General features: G+C 42.9%; 2 protein-coding genes across 2 annotated transcripts in view; both read right to left on the minus strand.

The window, feature by feature from the left end:
- The window catches only part of LOC126262240 (probable cytochrome P450 6a13), a 71,832-nt gene extending 47,677 nt beyond the window's left edge, over window positions 1-24,155 (minus strand). The window contains exon 1 of the mRNA XM_049958713.1: window positions 24,125-24,155. The gene's annotated coding sequence lies outside the window, so the exon portion shown is untranslated. The remainder of the gene's footprint in view (window positions 1-24,124) is intronic.
- Window positions 1,807-24,094, minus strand: LOC126263485 (probable cytochrome P450 6a13). The gene is made up of 7 exons (XM_049960578.1): window positions 23,875-24,094; window positions 18,089-18,327; window positions 15,557-15,819; window positions 15,281-15,474; window positions 6,333-6,554; window positions 4,678-4,929; window positions 1,807-2,049 (listed from the first exon to the last, which is right to left on the minus strand). Exons 1-7 carry the CDS (start codon window positions 24,092-24,094, stop codon window positions 1,883-1,885), a joined length of 1,557 nt encoding a protein of 518 aa, XP_049816535.1. The 3' UTR covers window positions 1,807-1,882.
- Window positions 24,156-24,544: the final 389 nt, after the last annotated feature.

A 24,544-nucleotide genomic window follows, 5' to 3' on the forward strand; every position in this document is an offset into this window, starting at 1 on the left:
CCAAGTGATTTCCATATGTTTGGACCACTCAAAGACGCAATGGGAGGAAAGAAGTTCCGTTCTGATGAAGAGGTACGCCATCCGGTGCATGAGTGGTAGCGCAGACTACCAAAAAATTTTTTTTCTAAAGGAATTTATGCACTTTGTAAGAGCTGGAGGACTTGAATTGAGCGTGATGGTGATTATGTTGAAAAGTGATACAGATTTGTACCACTTCTGCACAATAAATAATATTTCAAAAAATATTTAAGCTTTTCATTTGACTCACCCTCGTACATAAGACTGTACTTACCAGTTACAACCTTACAAATACCGGTACCTTATTCCATGCAAAGATGTTTTGCTCTGTTATAACATTATTTTCATACATCTTCACTGTAACAAGAACGAAATTAGACAAATATCATAGGTCTCCTCAAAATAATACGTTTTTCCTACCCCTTTTTTTAACCTTTCAAATACCATTACAATATTCATGATCCTTTCGTCAATCGAGTGAGGTTAATAGAAGGGGAAAGATAAGAATGGATTTACCTATGGGAAAGACTGCTTAGGACTGTGGTCAAATTTGCCTGAATAGCTAAGAGGCATTGACGGAATTGAGGGAATAATTTACAAAAGAAATGAAAGTGGAATATGAATAGTCACTCGCAGTAACGTCAATAGATTGTTGTACCCTTTAGGCTAAACACGTGAATTGTAATAATACCGTACCAAGAGCCGCTATTTTGATATTGTTTCATTTGACAATCAGTTTCGATTTTCCAACCGCGACATTTTCAGGCCTGTCGCACGAATGACACCAAGTACCACTCTTGAATGTATGAAACGAGGCACTAATATTCGTATCTGGTTTCGTAGATAGCCTAACTTCATCAGCATGTGTGATCTTCAGACATATGACAGCAAAGGTCCAGTCTGGCAGGCAGTCTGTAATGCAGAGAAAAGGTTTGTGGAAGTGTCTTGTTGGACCTTACAACTCTAGGGAAATGATATATAGACTACAGGGAAACTAAAGAAGAAATTAAGAACATTGTAAATGTAGTTGTATACAGGGGTATTAGATATAAAATGGACAGATAAAATACAATATGAACAGATAACAGATATACTAAAAATGCATAAGCAATTAGCGTTATTGTATTATCGAAGAAGAAGCTGATTGTACATACTAATATGTACGTAGCTACTTAACTAAGCTACGGAAGGTGTGAGAAAAGTGACAAATTGTGAAGTACAGCAAAAAGTGAACTGTAGCTCAAACAGGTATTGCTCATAAAACAAATAGAAAACAGAGGGAAGTGAGTTGAACAACTTATCATAGAGAGACAGCTACCATCTCTTTCATTCCCTCTTCCCATAACTGTCGATCCTCATTTCGAAATGAGGTTTCCCTCACGCACAAATGTGCATATGTGACTCTTCCTCTCTCTCTCTCTCTCTCTCTCTCTCTCTCTCTCTCTCTCTCTCTCTCTCCCGTGTGTGTGTGTGTGTGTGTGTATGTGTGAATGTGTGTGTGAGTGTGTGTGTGAGTGTGTGTGTGAGTGTGTGTGGGTGTTTTTTAGTATCATATCCTAATTTCTCAACTATTCACACGGGAACAAGTGACATGTGTTCTACATTTCTTCTTTGCATTAATAATATTCTTTGTGTCAGTCTCGTAGAAAACAATTTTGTCTTTTATGATTAGGTAAATGAAGAACTGTTGAAAAATCAAATAATGGTGTACAGAGCAAATACAAATAATTTTTTACTGTCATTTTCTCGGCATTTACAGTAAAGTAATAAATATAAATAATAAACAGTCTTCCTCTCTCAGCTTATTTACATAAATATTTATAAGTTACATAATACTGTTGCAATTCGATTAAGCTGAATTAGGCTACGTCCTGTTACTGAGTCGAAGTTGTATGCCACTAATGGGCATCATGACGAAGGAGAAAGGATTGAACTCCATGGGCACCACAGTTTGGTCACAGCGCTGGACCTCATACTTGTACATCAGGTAGGCCAGTCCGATCTTGGTCTGCAGCAAACCCAGCCGCATGCCTGAAACACCCAACCACCAGTTCAGTTTATGAAAGTCAGTGAAGCACTGTTGTGACTGTAAAGTGTGCTTGATAGAACTTCATTCATAAATATCCATGGCGCAAGTGCCTGAGGTCGTTTCATAGGGCACAATCAGGCAGAGTTTCAAACGACTACAAATAATTGTGCAGGCAACACCGTATTATTAATGTGTTCACTTGTTGACATTATATGGAGAATGAAAATGGGTTTAAATATAAGGGGTGGTCAAATGAAAACACGACAGATGGAAAAAACTAAGTAAATTCTTTATTGGTCGGTTGATTTGGGGCAGGGGACCAAACGGCGAGGTCATCGGTCCCATAGGATTATGGAAGGGGGGGGAAGGTCGTCGGTCGTGTCCTTTCAAAGGAACCGTCCCGAAATTTGCCTGAAGCGATTTAGGAAAATCACGAAAACCTAATTCAGGATGGCTGGACGCGGATTTGAACCGTCGTCCTCCCGAATGTGAGTCCAATGTGAAACTCTTTATTGTTTAAAAAGTAACTGCCGTAAACACTTAATACATTTTATACACTACAAAAAAAGACGGTTCGCGCCTTCATGGAAAAATATATCCGGTTACGTACGGAGCCATGATTGTACCCAGGGATGCACCTCTTCAGCAGAAGAAAATTGTCGTCCATGAACGTCTTTCTTCTTCATGGCCACATATGCCAAGACTGATTCGACTGCGCTGCAGAAGTTTCGCTGGGATATCCGTGCACATCCTCCATGCAGTCCCGACTCTTCCTACGGGATTTTCGTACTTCTCTGAAGAAAGATAGTCCAGGCCGTCGGTTTGCTTCGGAGGAAGGGGTGCTCTTCTGGGTATTATCGTGTTTCCGAAGGCCACAACATACATTTTTCCATGAAGGCGTTGATAGCCCTGTCTCACAGTGGGATAAATGTAGGTATTAACAGTTACGGCGATTGCTTTCGAAATAATAAACAGCTTACTTTTTTTTCTTCAATCCATCCCGTAGTCATTTGACAGTCCCTTATACGAATAGTACCACGGAGGCTTAGCTCCTGGTGAAAAACGTGAATAACTGTGCTGAAAGAAAAACTATAAATTGTTTTAGTATCAATCCCAATTTCATAACTATTCACATGGAAATGAGGGACATATGCTCTACATTTGTTCTTTGCATTAATAATATTCTCCATGTCAGAATTTATTCAGTTACTCTAGCGGAAAGAAGGTCACGGGCAAAATTCCAAATCTAATGTAATACAATCACTTTGATACAATAAGTAAGAATTTCACAACTACGATTTTTTGTAGCTTCACAATACTGCCTTCTATTTGCAGGTGGATGGTTTTTGGCTATTAATGCTTGATTACATACCTACAGTATGGACGTAATGAAATGGTGATATGCTTCACCCAGGTTCTAGAATACCACTTGTAAACATAGTCAGAAAGAATACACTGAGATGACAAAAGTCATGGTACACCTCTTAATTTCATGTCGGACCTCCTTTTGCCCGACGCTGTGCAGAAGCTCGACGTTGCATGGACTCAACAAGTCGTTGCAAGTCCCCTGCAGAAATACTGAGCCATGCTGCCCCTATAGCCGTCCATAATTGCAAAAGTGCCGCTGGTGCAGGATTTATCGGACGAACTGACCTCCAGATTACTCCAATAAATTTTCGGTGGGATTCGTGTCGGGTGCTATGTGTGGCCAAATCGTTTGCTGCAACTGTCCTGAATATTCTTGAAACCAGTCGCGAATAATTGTGACCCGGTGGCATGGCAGACTGCCACCCACAAAAATTACGTCGATGTTTGAGAATATGACGTCCATGAAATGATGCAGATGGTCTCCAAGTAGCGGAAGATCCAGAGGACCCAGTCCACTCCACATCAACACAGCCCTCACAATTATGGAGACATCATCAGCCTACCTTACTGCCAACTTAGATCCATGGCTTCGTGGGGTCTGTGCTTCACTCGAACCTTAAACTGAAGCTGAAATCTGGACTCATCTGACAAGGCCACGGTTTTGCAGTCGTCTAGGGTCTATGCCATTTGGGTACGAGCCCAGAAGAGGCGCTGCAGGCGATGTCGTGCCGTTAGCATAACCATTCGTGTCGGTCGTCTGCTCCCAAAGACCATTAACGGCAAATTTCTGTATTGTCTTAACGGACACTTTCTGTGTACGCCCAACATTCATTTCTGCTATTATTTCAAGCACTGTTGCTTTTCTGTTAGCACTGACAACGACGCTGCTCTCGATCGTTAAGTGAAGGCCGTCGACCACTGCGTTGTCCGTGGTGAGAGGTACTGCCTGAAATTTGATACTCTCAGTACATTCTTGACACTATGAATCGCGGAATACTGAATCCCTTAAAAATTTCCGTAATGGAATGTGCACTGCATCTAGCTGCAACTACCATTCCGCGTTCAAAATCTGTTAATTCCCGACGCGCGGCCATAGTCACGCCAGAAACCTTTTCACGTGAATCTCCTGAATAAAACTGACAACTCCGCCACATGCACTGCCCTTTTATTGTGCAACGGATGTTACAGCCATCTGCATATCTCCATATCGCTGACGTTTGTTACCTCAGTATATATGGTGATACGACAGTGTTCCGACTTACCTATGCAGTTTCGTGGCCCTTCTCCAAAAGGAAGGTATACGTAGGGATGCCTCTCTGCCTTCTCTTCCTCAGAGAACCTCTCAGGATTGAAGCGTTGGGGTTCTGGGAAATACTGGGGATCGTTGTGAAGACCGTAGACCGGGACGAAAACAGTCGCTCCCTCTTCAAGCTCAGGCCCGCCATCGGGGAACTTGTAGCGCCGCGTGCACTTCCGTGCCAGAATCGCTCCCGGTGGATACAATCTCAGCGTTTCTGTAAGATAAAAGGCGTGTAACTGGTTAACAACCATGTTTTGTTTCGGCGGCACGAGTGGCTGGCATTGTCAAAGCTTCACCCTCCATTGCCGGTGGTGAATGTCAGTAAAATCATTAGATGAATGTCGGCCGAAGAACCCGCGACAGAAGCCAATAGGCAGTTTGTCAACAAGTGGCCACGAAAGCTTTAACAGTTTTGAATCATGTTTTGATTTATTATGCTACCTGCAGGTAATAAGTGACTAGCGCCCAAGAGAAACTCTAGTATGCATGAAACTTAACATTGACTACTAACTACATCAGCAACGCACAGGACATATGGTCATGACATTAGGTACCAAATTTCAAATCGAGTTATGTGTCAAATATGTTACAGTATGGAAGTGGAACGTGGACGATAAATGGTTTGGACAAAAAGAGAATAGAAGCTTTCGAAATGTGGTGCTACAGAAGAATGCTGAAGATTAGATGGGCAGATCACATAACTAATGAGGAGGTATTGACTAGAATTGGGGAGAAGAGAAGTTTGTGGCACAACTTGACTAGAAGAAGCAATCAGTTGGTTGGACATATTCTGAGGCACCAAGGGGTCACCAGTTTTATACTGGAGGGCAGCGCGGAGGGTAAAAATCGTAGAGGGAGACCAAGAGATGAATACACTAAACAGATTCAGAAGGATGTAGGTTGCAGTAGGTACGGGGAGATGATGAAGCTTGCACAGGATAGAGTAGCATGGAGAGCTGCATCAAACCAGTCTCTGGACTGAAGACCACAACAACAATATGTTACAGTAGTTAGTGACTTAGTGTAGTACTACTGAATGGGTGAGGAGTTGAGAATGGGTAAATTGCAATGAAAATATTTAGCCTCTACCAGACATACCAGCACAAAAATCAGATGTGCTCTGATTGCAATTAGCACGTCCGAACTACCACGGAGTTATGATTCTTAACTTTTCACTCAAGGAAGGCACATGTTCCTATATATTATGTAGGACGATCATAAGCTGATGACTATGTAAATAGACAGGAGTGTCAAATTTCAGTTCACGCAATGAACAGTACAGAACGAATACAGAACCATAGATTACGTTAGTAAGACTGCATGAAACTACGAACAAAGACTAATGGCAGCATAATGGATTAGTCCTACACAGATTGTATAGGAGCTACAAGAAATGGTGTGCTAAGTATAGGCATACGTCTAGGAGGAAGAGCACGGTAGACACAATACCAAACTTTCTTTAAATCAGGGGTGTGACAAAGTGACTCGTTGCAACATCGCACATGAGTTTCTTTCCATTATATCTCAGACAAAGCTCTCTCGTGGAAGTAACGATTCAAAAATTTTTTCGTGAGCCAAAATACACAACATGGAATTAATAGAATTTCAGAGCCTCACCTGATACTACTTTGTCGAGGTACGACATCTCGGAAATGGCCTCGTACGTCAGCTGTCCGTTGTTCTTCAGCAACGTGGCGTCCACCTCCTCCTGTAGTCTCTTCTGCACGTCCGGGTTGAGGGCCAGCTCGTACAGCGCGAAGCTCATCGTCGTCGATGACGTCTCGAAGCCCGCCAGGAAGAACACGAACGCCTGGGTGGCCACCTCGTCTATCGACAACTCTGTAAGCGAGAGAAAGTGCCCTGTTAACACAGTCCCATGTAACCGAAATTAGTCTGCTAGTCATACTACAAATTCTGCAGGACATTATGTTTGCTTTTCCCGTTACTAGGTCAGAACTCACTCCCCTCTGTACTGAGCAAGTGAAGGATTGTGATTCTGCATGTGAAACGAGTGAAGTTCTTTAAGAGTATGTTAGACAACGGGAAGAGAACATCAAAGATTAGGGCACATACGTAATTGTGGAAAGAATCAACAACAACAAGGGCAGAAACTTACGTAGACGGAAAATAATGTGTACTTGGGAGTAATGATTGAAACGAGAACTTAGCTTTCACCAGTCAGACTTTATTACATTTTCCGTTCGCGTTTAAGAGGTTTAAGCCTCCACCATCAAGTGAATTCATCTGAATTAATGCTGCAATTATGTGTTGTGTTTACAACTTCGGAGGAACTTGTGGCAGTCTCCAGTGGTCACAGACTCGTTTTCCTCTCTTGTATGTGATACTGCATGTGATGCAGCACGACGAAAACAGCAGGTTGTAACCACTGGAAACAGTAACACAAGTTACCCGAACGTCATATACACAACATATTCGCTTCGTATAAGCGGCACTCAAAAAGGTTTCTTGCGAAGGTCGTACAATCCAGAATCGGCATGATGGTTAGGCAAAATCGCGGTGAGTACTTAGGCAATGATCCCAGCTATATATTAGGTTTTTTTTCCTTTATTGAATTTCGATTCAATGCTTAGTACGCTGCTCTTCAGCCTACAGAATTTTTAAAACATAAGTAGATAAGAAACAATAAAAGCAGGCGATCAAACGGTGACTTAAATTGTAAAACGGCGGAAAATTGTGGAAAGTTAAAACATAAGACAAAGGGTGGGCGATGCTAATAAAGTACACAGGAAGCAGACAGATAAAACAGTGGACAGAAAATTAAAAACACACGGCGACAGTCTGGTTTCTGTTCGCGAGAGACAGCCAGAGCGAGAGCACTGCAGCAGCGAGTACTGTTTGTATAAAGCGTTTATTTTGCATTTTGTTTACGACCTTCCACTAAGGAAGGGATTCTATTAGTGTTTATCTGCTCTGCATAGTAACTAACAGTTCTTGATAAAACTTTACGTAGTTTTCGTGTTAGATTACTTAGTGTTTTCTTGATCGTTTAGAACAGAAAGCGCCCTAAAACCGTCTTTTGTTTGTTTCGCGGCCGTTAGCCACTAGTCACTTGAATCAGCAGTTGTCTTGCGACAGCCAGAGCGAGAGCACTGCAGCAGCGAGTACTGTTTGTATAAAGCGTTTATTTTGCATTTTGTTTACGACCTTCCACTAAGGAAGGGATTCTATTAGTGTTTATCTGCTCTGCATAGTAACTAACAGTTCTTGATAAAACTTTACGTAGTTTTCGTGTTAGATTACTTAGTGTTTTCTTGATCGTTTAGAACAGAAAGCGCCCTAAAACCGTCTTTTGTTTGTTTCGCGGCCGTTAGCCACTAGTCACTTGAATCAGCAGTTGTCTTGTGACAGCCAGAGCGAGAGCACTGCAGCAGCGAGTACTGTTTGTATAAAGCGTTTTTGTACTTATTTGCTGCGCTTAGCTTTTAAATAGTTTTTCTGGGAAAACCTAGCGTAGTTTTCGCGTCTCGTATTTCAGTGAGTGTTTCTTGATTATCAGAGTAGCTCATCAGAAGATTATCTTGGGAATTTGTCACCGTATAGAGTAGGGTAAACATAGTCATGTGTAGGGACTGTGGTTGTTGTGAGCGGACGCAAGGAGAATTGGCCACTCTCCGGGGACAGGTGGAGGCTTTGTCTGTTAGGCTCATCGAGCTCGAGGCGCAGGCGTCGGCTCGTAGTGGCGTTGGGGCAACTGTGGTGAGACCTATGCCTACTTCGGTGGCCTTGGAATCACATGGAACCCCTGATGTCGCTGCGTCTTCCGGCAGTGAGCATCTTACCGGTCAGCCATCACTCCAGGGTGAATGGCGGACAGTGGTGGGCTCGCGCGTGCCTGGCCGAAAGGCGAAGGTGGGATCTGGCCGCGTGGCAGCTGCCTTACCCCTTTCCAACAGGTACGGGGTGCTTCCTAGTGGTGATGTCATCGTTTCCGAGCCACCACAGGATGCCTCGCCTGTTGGGCCAGTGGCCGATTCTCCGGCAAGGTCCCGACAGTCACAGAGGGCGGGCCTATTAGTTATAGGGAGCTCCAACGTTAGGCGGGTTATGGAGCCCCTCAGGAAAATAGCGGGTAGGTCGGGGAAGAATGCCAGTGTGCACTCGGTGTGCTTGCCGGGGGGTCTCGTCCGTAATGTGGAGGAGGCCCTTCCGGCAGCTATTGAACGCACTGGGTGTGACCGGCTGCAGATAGTAGCACATGTCGGAACGAATGACGCCTGCCGCTTGGGTTCTGAGGCCATCCTTGGTTCCTTCCGGCGGCTGGCTGATTTGGTGAAGACAACCAGCATCGCACGCGGAGTGCAAGCTGAGCTTAATATCTGCAGCATAGTGCCCAGAGTCGATCGCGGTCCTCTGGTTTGGAGCCGTGTGGAGGGTCTAAACCAGAGGCTCAGACGACTCTGCGACTATAATGGTTGCAAATTCATCGACCTCCGTTATTGGGTGGAGAACTGTAGGGCCCCCCTAGACAGGTCAGGCGTGCACTACACACCGGAAGCAGCTACTAGGGTAGCAGAGTACGTGTGGCGTGCACACGGGGGTTTTTTAGGTTAGAGGGACCCCCCCTTGGGCGAAACGATAAAATACCTGACGGCTTACCAGAGAGAACATTATCATCGTTGATAAAGAACGTCCGTCCTCAGAGACCAAAAACAGGAAAAGTTAACGTAATATTGGTAAACTGCAGGAGTATCCAGGGCAAGGTTCCTGAATTAGTATCTCTTATTGAAGGAAATAGTGCGCATATAGTATTAGGAACGGAAAGTTGGTTAAAACCGGAAGTGAACAGTAACGAAATCCTAGACACAGAATGGAATATATACCGCAAGGATAGGATAAACGCCAATGGTGGAGGAGTATTTATAACAGTAAAGAATTCAATAATATCCAGTGAAGTTATTAGCGAATGCGAATGTGAAATAATCTGGGTTAAGTTAAGTATCAAAGGTGGGTCAGATATGATAGTCGGATGCTTCTATAGACCACCTGCATCAGCAACCGTAGTAGTTGAGCGCCTCAGAGAGAACCTGCAGAACGTCGTGAAGAAGTTTCGTGATCATACTATTGTAATAGGGGGAGACTTCAATCTACCAGGTATAGAATGGGATAGTCACACAATCAGAACTGGAGCCAGGGACAGAGACTCTTGTGACATTATCCTGACTGCCTTGTCCGAGAATTACTTCGAGCAGATAGTTAGAGAACCAACTCGTGAAGCTAACGTTTTAGACCTCATAGCAACAAATAGACCGGAACTTTTCGACTCCGTGAATGTAGAAGAGGGTATCAGTGATCATAAGTCAGTGGTTGCATCAATGACTACAAGTGTAATAAGAAATGCCAAGAAAGGAAGGAAAATATATTTGCTTAACAAGAGTGATAGGGCACAAATCGCAGAATATCTGAGTGACCACCATCAAACGTTCATTTCTGAGGAAGAGGATGTGGAACAAAAATGGAAAAAATTCAGAAACATCGTCCAGTACGCCTTAGATAAGTTCGTACCGACTAAGGTCCAAAGCGAGGGGAAAGATCCACCGTGGTATAACAATCATGTACGAAAGGTACTACGGAAACAAAGAAAGCTTCACCATAGGTTTAAGAGTAGTCGAATCATAGCTGATAAGGAAAAGCTGAACGAAGCGAAAAAGAGCGTAAAGAGAGCAATGAGAGAAGCATTCAACGAATTCGAACATAAAACATTGGCAAACAATCTAAACAAGAACCCTAAAAAGTTTTGGTCATATGTGAAATCGGTAAGCGGATCTAAATCCCCTATTCAGTCACTCGTTGACCACGATGGCACCGAAACAGAGGACGACCGAAGAAAGGCAGAAATACTGAATTCAGTGTTCCGAAACTGTTTCACTGCGGAAAATCGTAACACGGTCCCTGACTTCAGCCGTCGCACGGACGCCAAAATGGAAAATATTGAAATAAACGATATCGGAATTGAAAAACAACTGCTATCACTTAGTAGCGGAAAAGCATCCGGACCAGACGAGATACCCTTAAGATTTTACAGTGATTATGCTAAAGAACTTGCCCCCTTTCTATCAGCAATTTATCGTAGATCTCTGGAAGAACGTAAAGTACCTAGCGACTGGAAGAAAGCGCAGGTCGTTCCCATTTTCAAGAAGGGTCATAAATCAGATGCGAATAATTATAGGCCTATTTCACTTACGTCAATCTGTTGTAGAATAATGGAACATGTTTTGTGTTCTCGTATTATGACGTTCTTAGATAATACAAATCTCCTTCATCATAACCAACATGGATTCCGCAAACAGAGATCATGTGAAACTCAGCTCGCCCTATTTGCCCAAGAAATTCACAGTGCCGTAGACACTGGCGAGCAGATTGATGCCGTATTCCTGGACTTCAGGAAGGCATTTGATACGGTTCCGCACTTACGTTTAGTGAAAAAAATACGTGCTTACGGAATATCGGACCAGGTTTGTGATTGGATTCAGGATTTCCTAGAAGAAAGAACACAACATGTCATTCTTAACGGTTCAAAATCTGCAGATGTAGAGGTAATTTCGGGAGTACCGCAAGGAAGCGTGATAGGACCTTTATTGTTTACAATATACATTAATGACTTAGTTGACAACATCGGTAGCTCCGTGAGGCTATTTGCAGATGACACGGTTGTCTACAAGAAAGTAGCAACATCAGAAGACTCGTACGTACTCCAGGAAGACCTGCAGAGGATTAATGAATGGTGCGACAGCTGGCAGCTTTCCCTAAACGTAGATAAATGTAATATAATGCGCATACATAGGGGCAGAAATCCATTCCAGTACGATTATGCCATAGGTGGTAAATCATTGGAAGCGGTAACGACCGTAAAATACTTAGGAGTTACTATCCGGAGCGATCTGAAGTGGAATGATCACATAAAACAAATAGTGGGAAAAGCAGGCGCCAGGTTGAGATTCATAGGAAGAATTCTAAGAAAATGTGACTCATCGACGAAAGAAGTAGCTTACAAAACGCTTGTTCGTCCGATTCTTGAGTATTGCTCATCAGTATGGGACCCTTACCAGGTTGGATTAATAGAAGAGATAGACATGATCCAGCGAAAAGCAGCGCGATTCGTCATGGGGACATTTAGTCAGCGCGAGAGCGTTACGGAGATGCTGAACAAGCTCCAGTGGCGGACACTTCAAGAAAGGCGTTACGCAATACGGAGAGGTTTATTATCGAAATTACGAGAGAGCACATTCCGGGAAGAGATGGGCAACATATTACTACCGCCCACATATATCTCGCGTAATGATCACAACGAAAAGATCCGAGAAATTAGAGCAAATACGGAGACTTACAAGCAGTCGTTCTTCCCACGCACAATTCGTGAATGGAACAGGGAAGGGGGGATCAGATAGTGGTACAATAAGTACCCTCCGCCACACACCGTAAGGTGGCTCGCGGAGTATAGATGTAGATGTAGATAAAAATCACACCCAGCGACAGTATGATGTCCGTTCGCATCATTTCGGAAAAGACACGCAACACTTAATCACTGGAAACACTGCACTAAAAAGTCGGCACGAAGATGACACACCACAGCCAAGGGCAGATGGGGGGTGACCCGGACAGATGAGGGGAAAAAAGAGGGGAGGAAAGGAAAAACGAAAGGGGAGGACTCATAAGGGGGGGGGGGCGCAGGGCAGACGCGAGAGGGAATGGGGAAAGGCAGAGGAGGGAAATGCAAAAGGACTCGGGGGTGAGAAGGGAAGCAGAGAGAGGCTAGGCAGGGAAAAAACAGAGTGGAAGGGGGGGAGAGGGAGCACAGAAAAACGACAGAGGATGGGAGGGAGAAGTGAGGATCAGAGTTGATAGGAGGGATAAATGAAGGGAGAGATGGTATCATCCGGGAGGGGGAGTTGATGGAAGCCACCTTGGGAAAGGAGATGAAGGATGTAGAGATGGAGGGTCAGGGGACACAACAGTGAAGGCATGGCAGAGGGCAGGGGTTGGAGAGGAGAGGAGCAACCAGGGGATGAGGGGTATCAAGGCAGTGGGAGGTGTAGAGTGCGTGGATATATTCGAGGAATAGGAGCAGATGAGTGAAAGGAATCAGGTCGTAGAGGATCTCAGTGGGGGACAGGAGGCGTATACGGAAGGTGAGGTGGGGTACATGGTGCTCAAGGGGGGGGGGATGGATATCCAGGCAGAACTGGCATAACAGAGGATGGGATGGATTAAGGATTTGTAGGTGTGGAGGATGGTAGAGGTGTTCAACCCCCATGCCTGGCCAGAGAGGAGTTTGAAGAGTCGGAGGTGGTTATGGGCTTTGGATTGGATAGAACGGAGATGAGGGATCCAGGTGAGGTGATGATCAATGGTGAGGCCAAGGTAGGTGACGGTGGGGGAACGCATCAGGTTGCAGATTGCCGATTTATGTTTGGTAAGACACTATGTCCTGCTACAGGAAGAAGTAGGAAAGTGCCTGTAGCAGATCTTCGTCCCACAATAATCGTCGACCCTTCATGGTTCTTTTTAAGGCACTGAAGGTTGATAATCACATTGGGATAGATCAGGACTAGGGGCGGTTGCTCTAGTGTCTCCCACTTGTCCGTAACAGATGAGACCGACCTCCCAGAATGACTTCTGTCATGTGGCGAACTGCGACCAGCACGGATCTTGGCGCACCATTCCACATCGGCGGTTTTCGAAAGACATGCTGCCCCACACACATTTTTCTTTCTTCGATGCATGTGTACCGATGTTTTTACTTCAGCAGCCAAGAAAGGAATAACAGCATGTTGGTTCTATTTGGAAGCATTTGGTAATAAAGTTGCCATAGTTTAAATTCCCGCATTTATCGCATGCATGTGGGAAAGACAAAAGTCTCCACACTAATCCCTTGCCTACATGTCGGCGCTTTTACACCCACACTGGAGTCGCGCCACGTTGCATACCCTGCAGCAACCCCCCGAAACGGTTGGTTGGTTGACTTGGGAGAAGGGACCAAACAGCGAAGTCATCGATCCACTTGTATTAGCGAAGGATAGTAAAGGGACTCGGCCGTGCCCTTGCAAAGGAACCATCCCGGTATTTGCCTGAGGCGATATAGAGGAATCACAGAAAACCTAAATGCGGGTGGCCGGACGCGGGTTTGAAACGTCGTCCTTCCGAATGCGACTCCAGTGTGATAACCACTGCGCCACCTCATTTTGATCGCCTTTTATGTTATCCACACATATCCATGTGATGATGGAGAATTAATCCCCGGAAACTAGTAGTATAAATAAAATAAAAGGCGACTGCTAAGAGTAAACCTGTTATTTCAGTCCTTATGTATATCAGTCACGGTAAAACCAAACCTGAATTGTACCCATTTAAAGCTAATCTGCAGGTAAATTATTCAGTTTTCTTCGAGCAATATGGTGCAGCGAGGGCAGGTAGTTCACTTTTCTGGAGGAATCGTAACCGGTTTTCTTCATTTCAGATCTTACTATGTTAGGTAAGGTCAATGTTTGGTTGGTTACTTATATCCGGCTATGCAAGTGCCCTGTCTCTGGCTGCTTCTGCGGCACATGAACGTCGAGTGTTAACAACCTATCCTTTCTTCTGAAGGACGAAATGAGTCACCATCGGAGAACTATATACCCTAGTTATAAGTTCTCTTGAATGGAACATTAAAGTTAGTGTCCTAAAATATATCCACTGAAACTGGAGAAATCGCCAAGCAAACTTTAGAAACAACCGAATCATAGTCGACATTACATCTGATAAAAAGAAACATGGAATAGAACAGAGACTTTGGTTTAAAATTAAAAAAAAAAACATTTACCTAACGGGAAAGTACTGCTTTAGCGCCACCGAAAAAAAGGATGCCTGAGACGTGTAAAAGATGAAGCCCGAGGTTCGTCCATTTCGCCCAGTACCACATGTGAATAGAGATTAGAAGACATTAGATATATTGGTTAACTCTGAAAACAGGGCCGGCCGGAGTGGCCGTGCGGTTCTAGGCGCTACAGTCTGGAACCGAGCGACCGCTACGGTCGCAGGTTCGAATCCTGCGTCGGGCATGGATGTGTGTGATGTCCTTAGGTTAGTTAGGTTTAATTAGTTGTAAGTTCTAGGCGACTGATGACCTCAGAAGTTAAGTCGCATAGTGCTCAGAGCCATTCTGAAAATAGGGCAGAAGAGCGTTGAGTATCGTAACAAAACATAATAATGTGACAAGCAATTGAATGTCAAATTAAAATGATTACAGTGTTGACGATCTGGCTGAGTAGACGTAATAAATATTCCCTCTCGTTCCAAACTTCCGATAGCGTGGTCTAATTACAATCATCATAGTTGAGGAATTTGTTCACCAATGAGAATGAGAAAAATGGTGTACAGCAGACGCAACCCTTAAACGGAAACTTTGCTACAAGATAAAACGTACTTTCTCACGTAATAATCTACACAGGTAAACCAAGAAGTCAAGGATTTGTCAACAGTTACTTCAGAAATATGTTTCCTGGTTAGTTATTGCCCTTGTTCAGTGTCACACCGTGCGTCAGTTACGTTGAGGTGCCCTGACTTACTCCAGTTGTCGACGTCCTTGGCGCCGTCCTTGATTGCCTTCGCCTTTTCGTCATCGATGAAGCCCTTGTTCTTCAGCTGTACCAGCAGGTGCATGAAGTCGTTTCGCGTTACGTTGTACTTCTCTCTGTACTCCACTGTCTCTCTGACCATGTTTCGGAAGAATGCGGATACTTCTTCGGTTCCGGCTCCAACTCTGTGGGCAAACTGAGAGTTACACAGACGAAATATAGAATTTGCTGTGGAGTAACGGCTGACAGAATGGGAAGATCCTTCACCTGAGTGCCCTGGCGACAGTCGGAACGAAGGCGTGCATGAACCGGGCGATCCTGAACTTGAGCGAGGGCTCGAACGCCTTACGCCCCCACTGTCGGAACTCGGCCTCCGGATTCCTCTGGCAGTTGCACTCCACGCCGAAAGCGACGGATGCAATGATGTCCGTGGCGTACCTGGCGGACACCTCCCGCATCTCCACCACCTCTCCACGGCTCGCTGGATCTCCTAGCACCTCCACCATCTCGCGACCACAGTCCTGCATCGTCTAGAGAGATAATCACAGAATCAACAAGCTGAGTATTAAAGATCAGGAGCAAAGTATAGTTCCGCGCAATAAGGAATAACAGCGTGTGAAATATATAATGAAACAAAGGCAAGTGTAAATAATGGTGCAACTGTACGAAACTATACGACATTAGCATGTTGTTGGGACGGCAGAGAATACTTTGCCACATAAACTGCACCAGCGTTAACTCAAGAGACAGGAGAGATTTAGGAACATCATTGTTGTTGTTGTGGTCTTTAGTCCAGAGACTGGTTTGATGCAGCTCTCCATGCTACTCTATCCTGTGCGAGCTTCTTCATCTCCCAGTACTTACTGCAACCTACATCCTTCTGAATCTGTTTAGTGTATTCACCCCTAGCCGGCCGGAGTGGCCGTGCGGTTCTAGGCGCTACAGTCTGGAACCGCGAGACCGCTACGGTAGCAGGTTCGAATCCTGCCTCAGGCACGGATGTTTGTGATGTCCTTAGGTTAGTTAGGTTTAAGTAGTTCTAAGTTATAGGGGACTGATGACCTCAGAAGCCATTTGAGCTCAGAGCCATTTGAACCATTTATTCACCCCTTGGTCTCCCTCTACGATTTTTACCCTCCACGCTGCCCTCCAATACTAAATTGGTGATCCCTTGATGTCTGAGAATATGCCCTACAAACCGATCCCTTCTTCTAGTCAAGTTGTGCCACAAATTTCTCTTCTCTCCAATTCTATTCAGCACTTCCTCATTAGTTACGTGATCTACCCATCTAATCTTCAGCATTCTTCTATAGCACCACATTTCGAAAGCTTCTATTCTCTCCTTGTCTAAACTATTTATTGTCCACGTTTCACTTCCATATATTGCTACATTCCATACAAATACTTTCAGAAACGACTTCCTGACACTTAAATCTATATTCGATGTTAACAACTTTCTCTTCTTCAGAAACGCTTTCCTTGCTATTGCCAGTCTACATTTTATATCTTCTCTACTTCGACCATCATCAGTTATTTTGCTCCCCAAATAGCAAAACTCCTTTACTACTTTAAGTCTCTCATTTCCTAATCTAATTCCCTCAGCATCACCCGATTTAATTCGACTACATTCCATTATCCTATATCCTCTTCGAGCAAAACTCATTTACTGAACCATTCGAGCAGTCACAGAATGGGATCGTATGCAATAGTGTTAATAGATGATGATATTGATTATGATGACTATTTCAGGAAAGTTTTTGTTAAAAGGCCGATACTGTCTTTTAGACGAGAACAGTCTTCCCTGCTTTAGCCAGACTTTCGATCTCTACTGAATGTTCCGATGCAAGTGAAAGAAGTGGTCTTTAGGCTCCAGCTGATAGGACGAATGAAGAGCTGAAGTCTTATTCAGTCGTATCCTGGGTACAGTATTAATCTTTCATTTCGTTGCCTTCTATGGTAATCTGTATTTGCAGCTTCCGTTTAGTATTCCAAGATATTTCTCCCTCAGTTCACCACCTGTAGAAATAATAATAATACAGGAAGCGGAGTGTGATCTTTTCGTACACTCGAAATGCGCTAGATTACACCCCCAAAAGGTTCCTGTCACTGATGTTTGCCAATATTGCCGTATAAAACCGAATATAGCAATTCCTATTACTGTATTTTCTGCCATTTCAAGTAACTTGCTCTTCTAGCCGAATTCAATGATCAGGATATGCACATGATATAGTATCTTAGTTGAAACATTTACAGACTTACCGTCCAAGTCATAATCTGCGCTGGATACTCCGATATTTATCGCTCTCTACAAAATCTCGTCATGCATTCAGTGAGTGGCTGATACCACTTCTTATACGTAGCGTTTGTGTTTCCAGATCGTCAGAGAGTACATCTTTGCTGCGATGTCGAAGACGACAAGAAACGCCAGATCCCTTATGGCAACGAAGTGCCATCTGACGTCCAGTGGTATGGTGTGTACCGTATAGAAAACGAAAGTGTTATCATTAGTGAGCCTTTCTTCTGGATCCAGAGTTTTTCACTACAATTAATTCGCACCACCATTTGCAGTGATTTTACTCACAAGAAGGTACATTACACCACTGGATCTTTGCTGCAATTCTACCAATGTCTCTTGACGTTGACTAGTATCAGGTTTTATAAGGTTAGATGACGCAACAAGACGTGTGCATGTCAGTTTTGTGTGAACTTTTCGTGATACTAACGCAAGAAATGGCTACTAATTGTTATTGGGAATAGGTGTAAGGTGTACGTTATATACAGTGACCAGCAACTACTGACCTGACACATCATTTTCAGCTTTCCCGATGTGAACGTGGGCGTCATCTTGGCCCGCATCCTCTTCCATTTGGCGCCATTCATGAAGAACAGGTTGTGATTCAGCGGTTCTTGCTCGTTGTGAGGGACGCCTAAGTCGCGGAACGAATCAAAATCCTTGACCAGCAGCAGCCGGATAAAGTCCGGATCTCTCAGGACCAGTGTTGGTACACCGAACTGGTACATTCCCACGTACCTCTCATCTGCAGTACAGGAAAGAGAGCAATCAGCAATTACGATATACATGGAACGTAAGAAAGTGATAAAAAGTGACCGCGCAGAATAATGATTGGAAAATTTCAAACTGTTCTGATAAATCCGACATTATCCCTGAAAAACCTCAGAAACTTTGTCGATGGAGCCTAAATTCACCCTGCACGTGCTACTGCGTCTCTGAAACTGCAATTGAAACTGACTGGGTAACCATCATCACTTTCAATTGGAAAGGAACAGAGCCTGTAAATCTCATCGTCGTTTATGTTCCCCCCGATCAGCGAAATTATATTATAGTAGATATACTTTTTGCTCCTATAGATGCACGCTGAGAAGAAATTCCAGAATGTAGAACATGCCAGGAAACACAAACAGCTAATAAATATTTACAGCGAAAAACATTCACTAATATCCCTAGTGAAATTCTCCTTATGGAGTTGAAATAAGTCAAAAAATCCTAAATATTATTTCACTTAAAATATAATAACGAACTTTGAAACGTCCCCTTTTAAAATTTATACACGACTGTGCTTAAACTGACACACAATATTTTTTAGCGCAACGCAATCTGACTTTCAAAAATCCATACAAAAGAATGGCCCTGACTAACATTAACCTGTACTTTTCACAAATCACTTACCTCACAAAAATCTTGGTTACTCCCACTACTCAAATACAGCAAGCGCCACTACTGCCAGCTAAATAAAAGATTCAAACTATGGAAGGCACTAACTACTGATAGGGATAGTTAGCAAATGAAAGATATTAATAGAGAACAAACAATGTATTTACCTTGATATCATATATATATATATATATATATATATATATATATATATATATATATATATATATATATATAGAGCAGTTCATGACAAATTTCAAAACTCCGCCATGTCTCTCCCCACATCCACCACTGCTGGCGGCTCACCTCCAACTGCCCAACGCTACGCGCTGTTCACAGCCAGCTGCCTAACACTACAATGGCGAGTATTACAACAATGAAAAGCAGCCACAGACTGCACACAGCACAGCCAGTGATTTTCATACAGAGGTGGCGTTACCAATAAAAAAACCTAAACAGCCTACTTACATAGCCCCCATGCTCCCCACAAAAAATTTTACAAATTGGTTTGGGCAGTGGCCAATACAGATTTGAAAATATTTTTCATAATTACAATAACAAAGAAATCAAATGCACACACTTATTGATACAATGTTGGTCAAAAGCTAAAATTTTCTCACAGTCCATAAAGACAGTCCTGATCATTCATCACATTGCAGTGTTTTTCTCAAAGTCTGAGCAGTAAAAGAAAATGCACACGGAAGTAGTGGATTTCTATGCAGTCTTGAAGAAGTAGCGTTGTCCTTCCAATGGAAAGACAGTGCTGACTCTTGACATGCTGACAGGTAATGGGCCACAACAGAGCAAACCCACAGCGGAGTCAGTCGAAGTTTTGAAGAGTATTGGTGGGTAGGTCATCACAGAGCAGACCCACTGTAGTCCTGGTAGAGATTACAGTATTGGTGGGCCACCAGAGGTGCAGACCCACTGCAGTCCTTGTAGAAATAATGGTATTGATGGATCATCAAAGATGCAGACCCACTGTAGTCCTTGTAGAGATGGCCAGCAGCCATCCGTTGTGACTGTGCAGGTGCACAATCACCATTGAAGAGTCTTGCGGATAATATAGCAAGTCCAAAACCACCACTTGTGCACTCACAAAGTTTTTGGAATTGTCCTCAGAACCAGCAATGCTGTTATCCAGTCCCTTGCTGAATTATTAACACACGTGCAAACACTAACAGTCCCTACTTCTCACATATTATCCATATACTATGACCAACAGAAACGTGTGCAGTGAAATGTAACTTACAAGTTAATAATATGATGAACTGGTGTCAATTACAATTTTATAACATAAGAATACAATTACAAAGGTACAAAATACATCATTAAAGAACATAACAGTACAGATAACATTTGTAGTAATATGGGCTTTACAAAAGAATCGAAATAACATATACGTCAGTGTTACAAAAATAATGACATAAGTACATACATAAAGATCAGAATAACTTTTGAAATATCAACTTTACACATGAGCATTAAAACAAAACAGAACAAATAATGTTTAAACATCTTTACAAAGTAAGTAACTTATTATTAATGCAAATTATATTTGAGGATAACAGTATTCCTCATCATAGTGAATGTAGCTTAGTATTAGAAAAATTCTACAACATAAGTCTTATCAGATAAACATATAAATACAGGAAAAACATAAATACCCAAGGGTACACAAACACATAGTGGGATAGCACAAGGAAAGGACAGGGTTTATTTTACTGCAGTATTTTGCAAACAAAACTTTCTTTACTTCTCGGAGATCTCCCATTGTTCTTCATTATTTCCAAAAGTCCTATCTATAACTGCTTTCTGTACTTTTCTCGTATAGCTTCTCAATGCATTTTTTCCAATTAATCGCTACTCATTCTCTTATAGGCTACCCCCTCTTAAGCTAACTTAAATCTACTGAGCTCAGATGCTAAACTAAGGGACGAGGCAATGCAGCAGCACATAAAACAATTAACGCAAACAGCAATGATCAAAAATACAAATGGCGAAGCAAGCAGCATAAATTACAACTAACATAAGGCCGGCCGCGGTGGTCTAGCGGTTCTGGCGCTGCAGTCCGGAACCGCGGGACTGCTACGGTCGCAGGTTCGAATCCTGCCTCGGGCATGGGTGTGTGTGATGTCCTTAGGTTAGTTAGGTTTAAGTAGTTCTAAGTTCTAGGGGACTTATGACCTAAGATGTTGAGTCCCATAGTGCTCAGAGCCAACTAACATAAGGCAATGAGCAGCAAACAAGAAAAATAAATCAGTAGTAAAACTGGCTTAACAGAGTAACACAAATTAAAATTCAGTAGCACTATGCCTGGCAAACAGCAGCAAAAAAAAAATGAAATAAGGTATGCCTAAACATGACAAAGTTCAAGCAGAAAAAATATTACACTAAAAATAGCCATGTCTAATACCTATGTCACATCTTAACACTAGAGTGATGCATCACGATAATTTACTCTACCAAAAAAATTACCAAGTAGTTGAAAAGAAAATTATGTATACAGTTCCTGTTACTAGTCCCTTCTTATTGTTCTTTCCATTCCAAGAGCTCCTTTTTCGAAGTTCGAAATTTATACATGACTGTGCTTAAACTGACACACAATATTTTTTAGCGCAACGCAATCTGACTTTCAAAAATCCATACAAAAGAATGGCCCTGACTAACATTAACCTGTACTTTTCACAAATCACTTACCTCACAAAAATCTTGGTTACTCCCACTACTCCAATACAGCAAGCGCCACTACTGCCAGCTAAATAAAAGATTCAAACTATGGAAGGCACTAACTACTGATAGGGATAGTTAGCAAATGAAAGATATTAACAGAGAACAAACAATGTATTTACCTTGATATCATCATATATATATATATATATATATATATATATATATATATATATATATATATATAGAGAGAGAGAGAGAGAGAGAGAGAGAGAGAGAGAGAGAGAGAGCAGTTCATGACAAATTTCAAAACTCCGCCATCTCTCTCCCCACATCCACCACTGCTGGCGGCTCACCTCCAACTGCCCAACGCTACGCGCTGTTCACAGCCAGCTGCCTAACACTGCAATGGCGAGTATTACAACAATGAAAAGCAGCCACAGACTGCACACAGCACAGCCAGTGATTTTCATACAGAGGTGGCGTTACCAATAAAAAAACCTAAACAGCCTACTTACAACTTGTCACAAAACATGTAAATGTATATGATAATTCTTAGGCTATTGGGATTTGTATCAACGAACAGAAAAATAATTTTGTAACACTTATTTACAATGGTCGTTTACTGCACTGAATTTGTACGGAAGTTAGATTCTACGTAGTACTCGACTTATTTGATATTATTAGTAACATATACACGTCATTCGGTTCTGCTAAAAAGTTCATCATTGGACTAGAAGGAGTTGGTCACCAGTAAATCCTGTAGGCTCCTGTTAAACTGAACTTTATCAACAATTAAACTTCTTATGGCTACTCGTAAGTTATTGAAAATGTGTGATTCTGAATAACGGGCACCTTTCTGGACCAAATTAACAGACTGTAACTCTTTGTAGAGATTGTTCTTATTTACTGTAGCGGAAGTTAGTACCCCAGTTTCCCTAAACAGGCCCCCGCAATACTATGTTGAGTTCACAGCACAAAAATTCTTATCACACGTTTTTTGTGTTGTAAAGCTTTAGTATGACTTGATGAGTTACCGCAAAAAATAACCACGCATGACATCATAGAGTGACAGTAAGCAAAGTATGCTAGCTTTTTTATTTTTATTCACTTACGCCTGACAATGTTCAAACTGAAAATAGAGATTTGTTTAGGCGTTTCCGCGGTTGTGTAATATTCTCCTCCAGTTGAAATTATTATCGAGCTGTAATCCCAAGAATTTAACACTGTTGCAATATTTTGGGCATATACCGCCCGGAAACATCTTAAAAGTTCTGAATTGCATGTGATGTGCCGGCCTGAGTGTCCGAGCGGTTCTAGGTGCTACAGTCTGGAAACGCGCGACCGCAACAGTCGGAGGTTCGAATCCTGCCTCGGGCATGGATGTGTGTGTGTTGTCCTTAGGTTAGTTAAGTTTAAGTAGTTCTAAGTTCCAGGGACTGATGACCTCAGCAGTTAAGTCCCATAGTGCTCAGAGCCATTTGAACCATGCGGTGTCTTTTCGAAGTTTAATGACAAATAACCGGCTAGAAAAAATTATTTAAGTCCGTGAAAATTTCATTAACCAATATTTCTAAGACTATACTTGATTTTCTGCATATCACAATGTTTGTACTCGTATCATTCCCAAATGAAACAAACTTCGTATTTCATAAGGTTAGTGATCAAACGTCATTGATATACACAACATAAAGTAAGGGCCCTAATATAGAAGCTTCTGGGATGCCGCACGTCACTAGTTCCCAGGTGAATGATAGCTTAATACAGGTCTCTTTCCAATTGACACCCTTTAGCTGTAGTCAAAGATGTAGACTTTGAAGCACTTAGCAGCATTTTCTGTTGCACCGTAATATTCTAATTTACTTAGGAGGATAAAGTGACTTATACAGTCAAATAACTTTTTCAAATCAAAAAGCATGACAGTACCAGGTTCGGTATACGACAGCCAATCTGATTTATTTCGTATTGGTGGACGGCTGCCTGTCAAAAACACGTGGTTGTTTAGATTCTGTGGAGCTATCACGTTTGTCGTTATTTTCGACCCCTGAAAATTTAGTAAGTTGACCAAGCTGTGTACACCACTCGTCCTCCACTATGAGTGTCGACAAGGCGTTCGATCTCTACAATACAATCACAATTAAGCTGGTAGAATCGTGGTGAGTGAAGCTTACCTACAGCGTGTTCAGTGAGACACAAGTAACCTCTTACTTTGTAATTGTCGCGAGTGTAGAGCGGGGCTCACCTTTGAACTGGTTGTAGATGTCCTGTACTACGAATTCGAGGCGGGTCTGCCCCAGGAAGCTCCGCCTGAGGTTCCCGAACGGGATCTGCGGCTCCGCCTGCGGCACGCCCCTCCTGCTACAGTAGGTGAAGCGGCGCGAAAACCAGGCATAGGCAGCGGCCGCTCCCACCAGCAGCACGGCCAGCAGGTCGTTCAGCCAACAGCCCAGCATCAGCTCCATGGTGACGGCGATGCACAGTAGCCAATCCACCTGCTAGCTCTCACTGGAAGCGGCCAACGTGATGCAACAAAAGGCACCCGCAGTGAAGGTAGCTGAGAAAGGATAATTATGGGCAAAGAGCTGCATTTTACTGTCCTGCGCAGTGTCAAAACTTGTCAGAAAATATAATCCGAAATAAATATAGATAAACAGATAATTTTATGGATCCATCTTTGAATACGTCCTGGATGTGCACATGCTTCTCGTATTGTCTAGAAAAGCATATAACACTACCCTACTGGCCATTAAAATTGTTACACCAAGAAGAAATGCAGATGATAAACGGGTATTCATTGGACAAATATATTATACTAGAACTGACATATGATTACATTTTCACGCAATTTGGGTGCTTAGATCCTGAGAAAACAGTACCCAGAACAACCACCACTGGCCATAATAACGGCCTTC

This window comes from Schistocerca nitens, chromosome 6 (assembly GCF_023898315.1).
Source record: "Schistocerca nitens isolate TAMUIC-IGC-003100 chromosome 6, iqSchNite1.1, whole genome shotgun sequence".
Lineage (NCBI taxonomy): Eukaryota > Metazoa > Arthropoda > Insecta > Orthoptera > Acrididae > Schistocerca > Schistocerca nitens.

Coding starts and splice junctions, on each gene's coding strand:
- LOC126263485 (XM_049960578.1), bottom strand. CDS start 24,094: ATGGAGCTGATGCTGGGCTGTTGGCTGAACGACCTGCTGGCCGTGCTG. Junction 18,328..23,874: donor CATCTACAACCAGTTCAAAG/GTGAGCCCCGCT, acceptor CCTGTACTGCAG/ATGAGAGGTACGTGGGAATG. Junction 15,820..18,088: donor AGCTGAAAATGATGTGTCAG/GTCAGTAGTTGC, acceptor TTATCTCTCTAG/ACGATGCAGGACTGTGGTCG.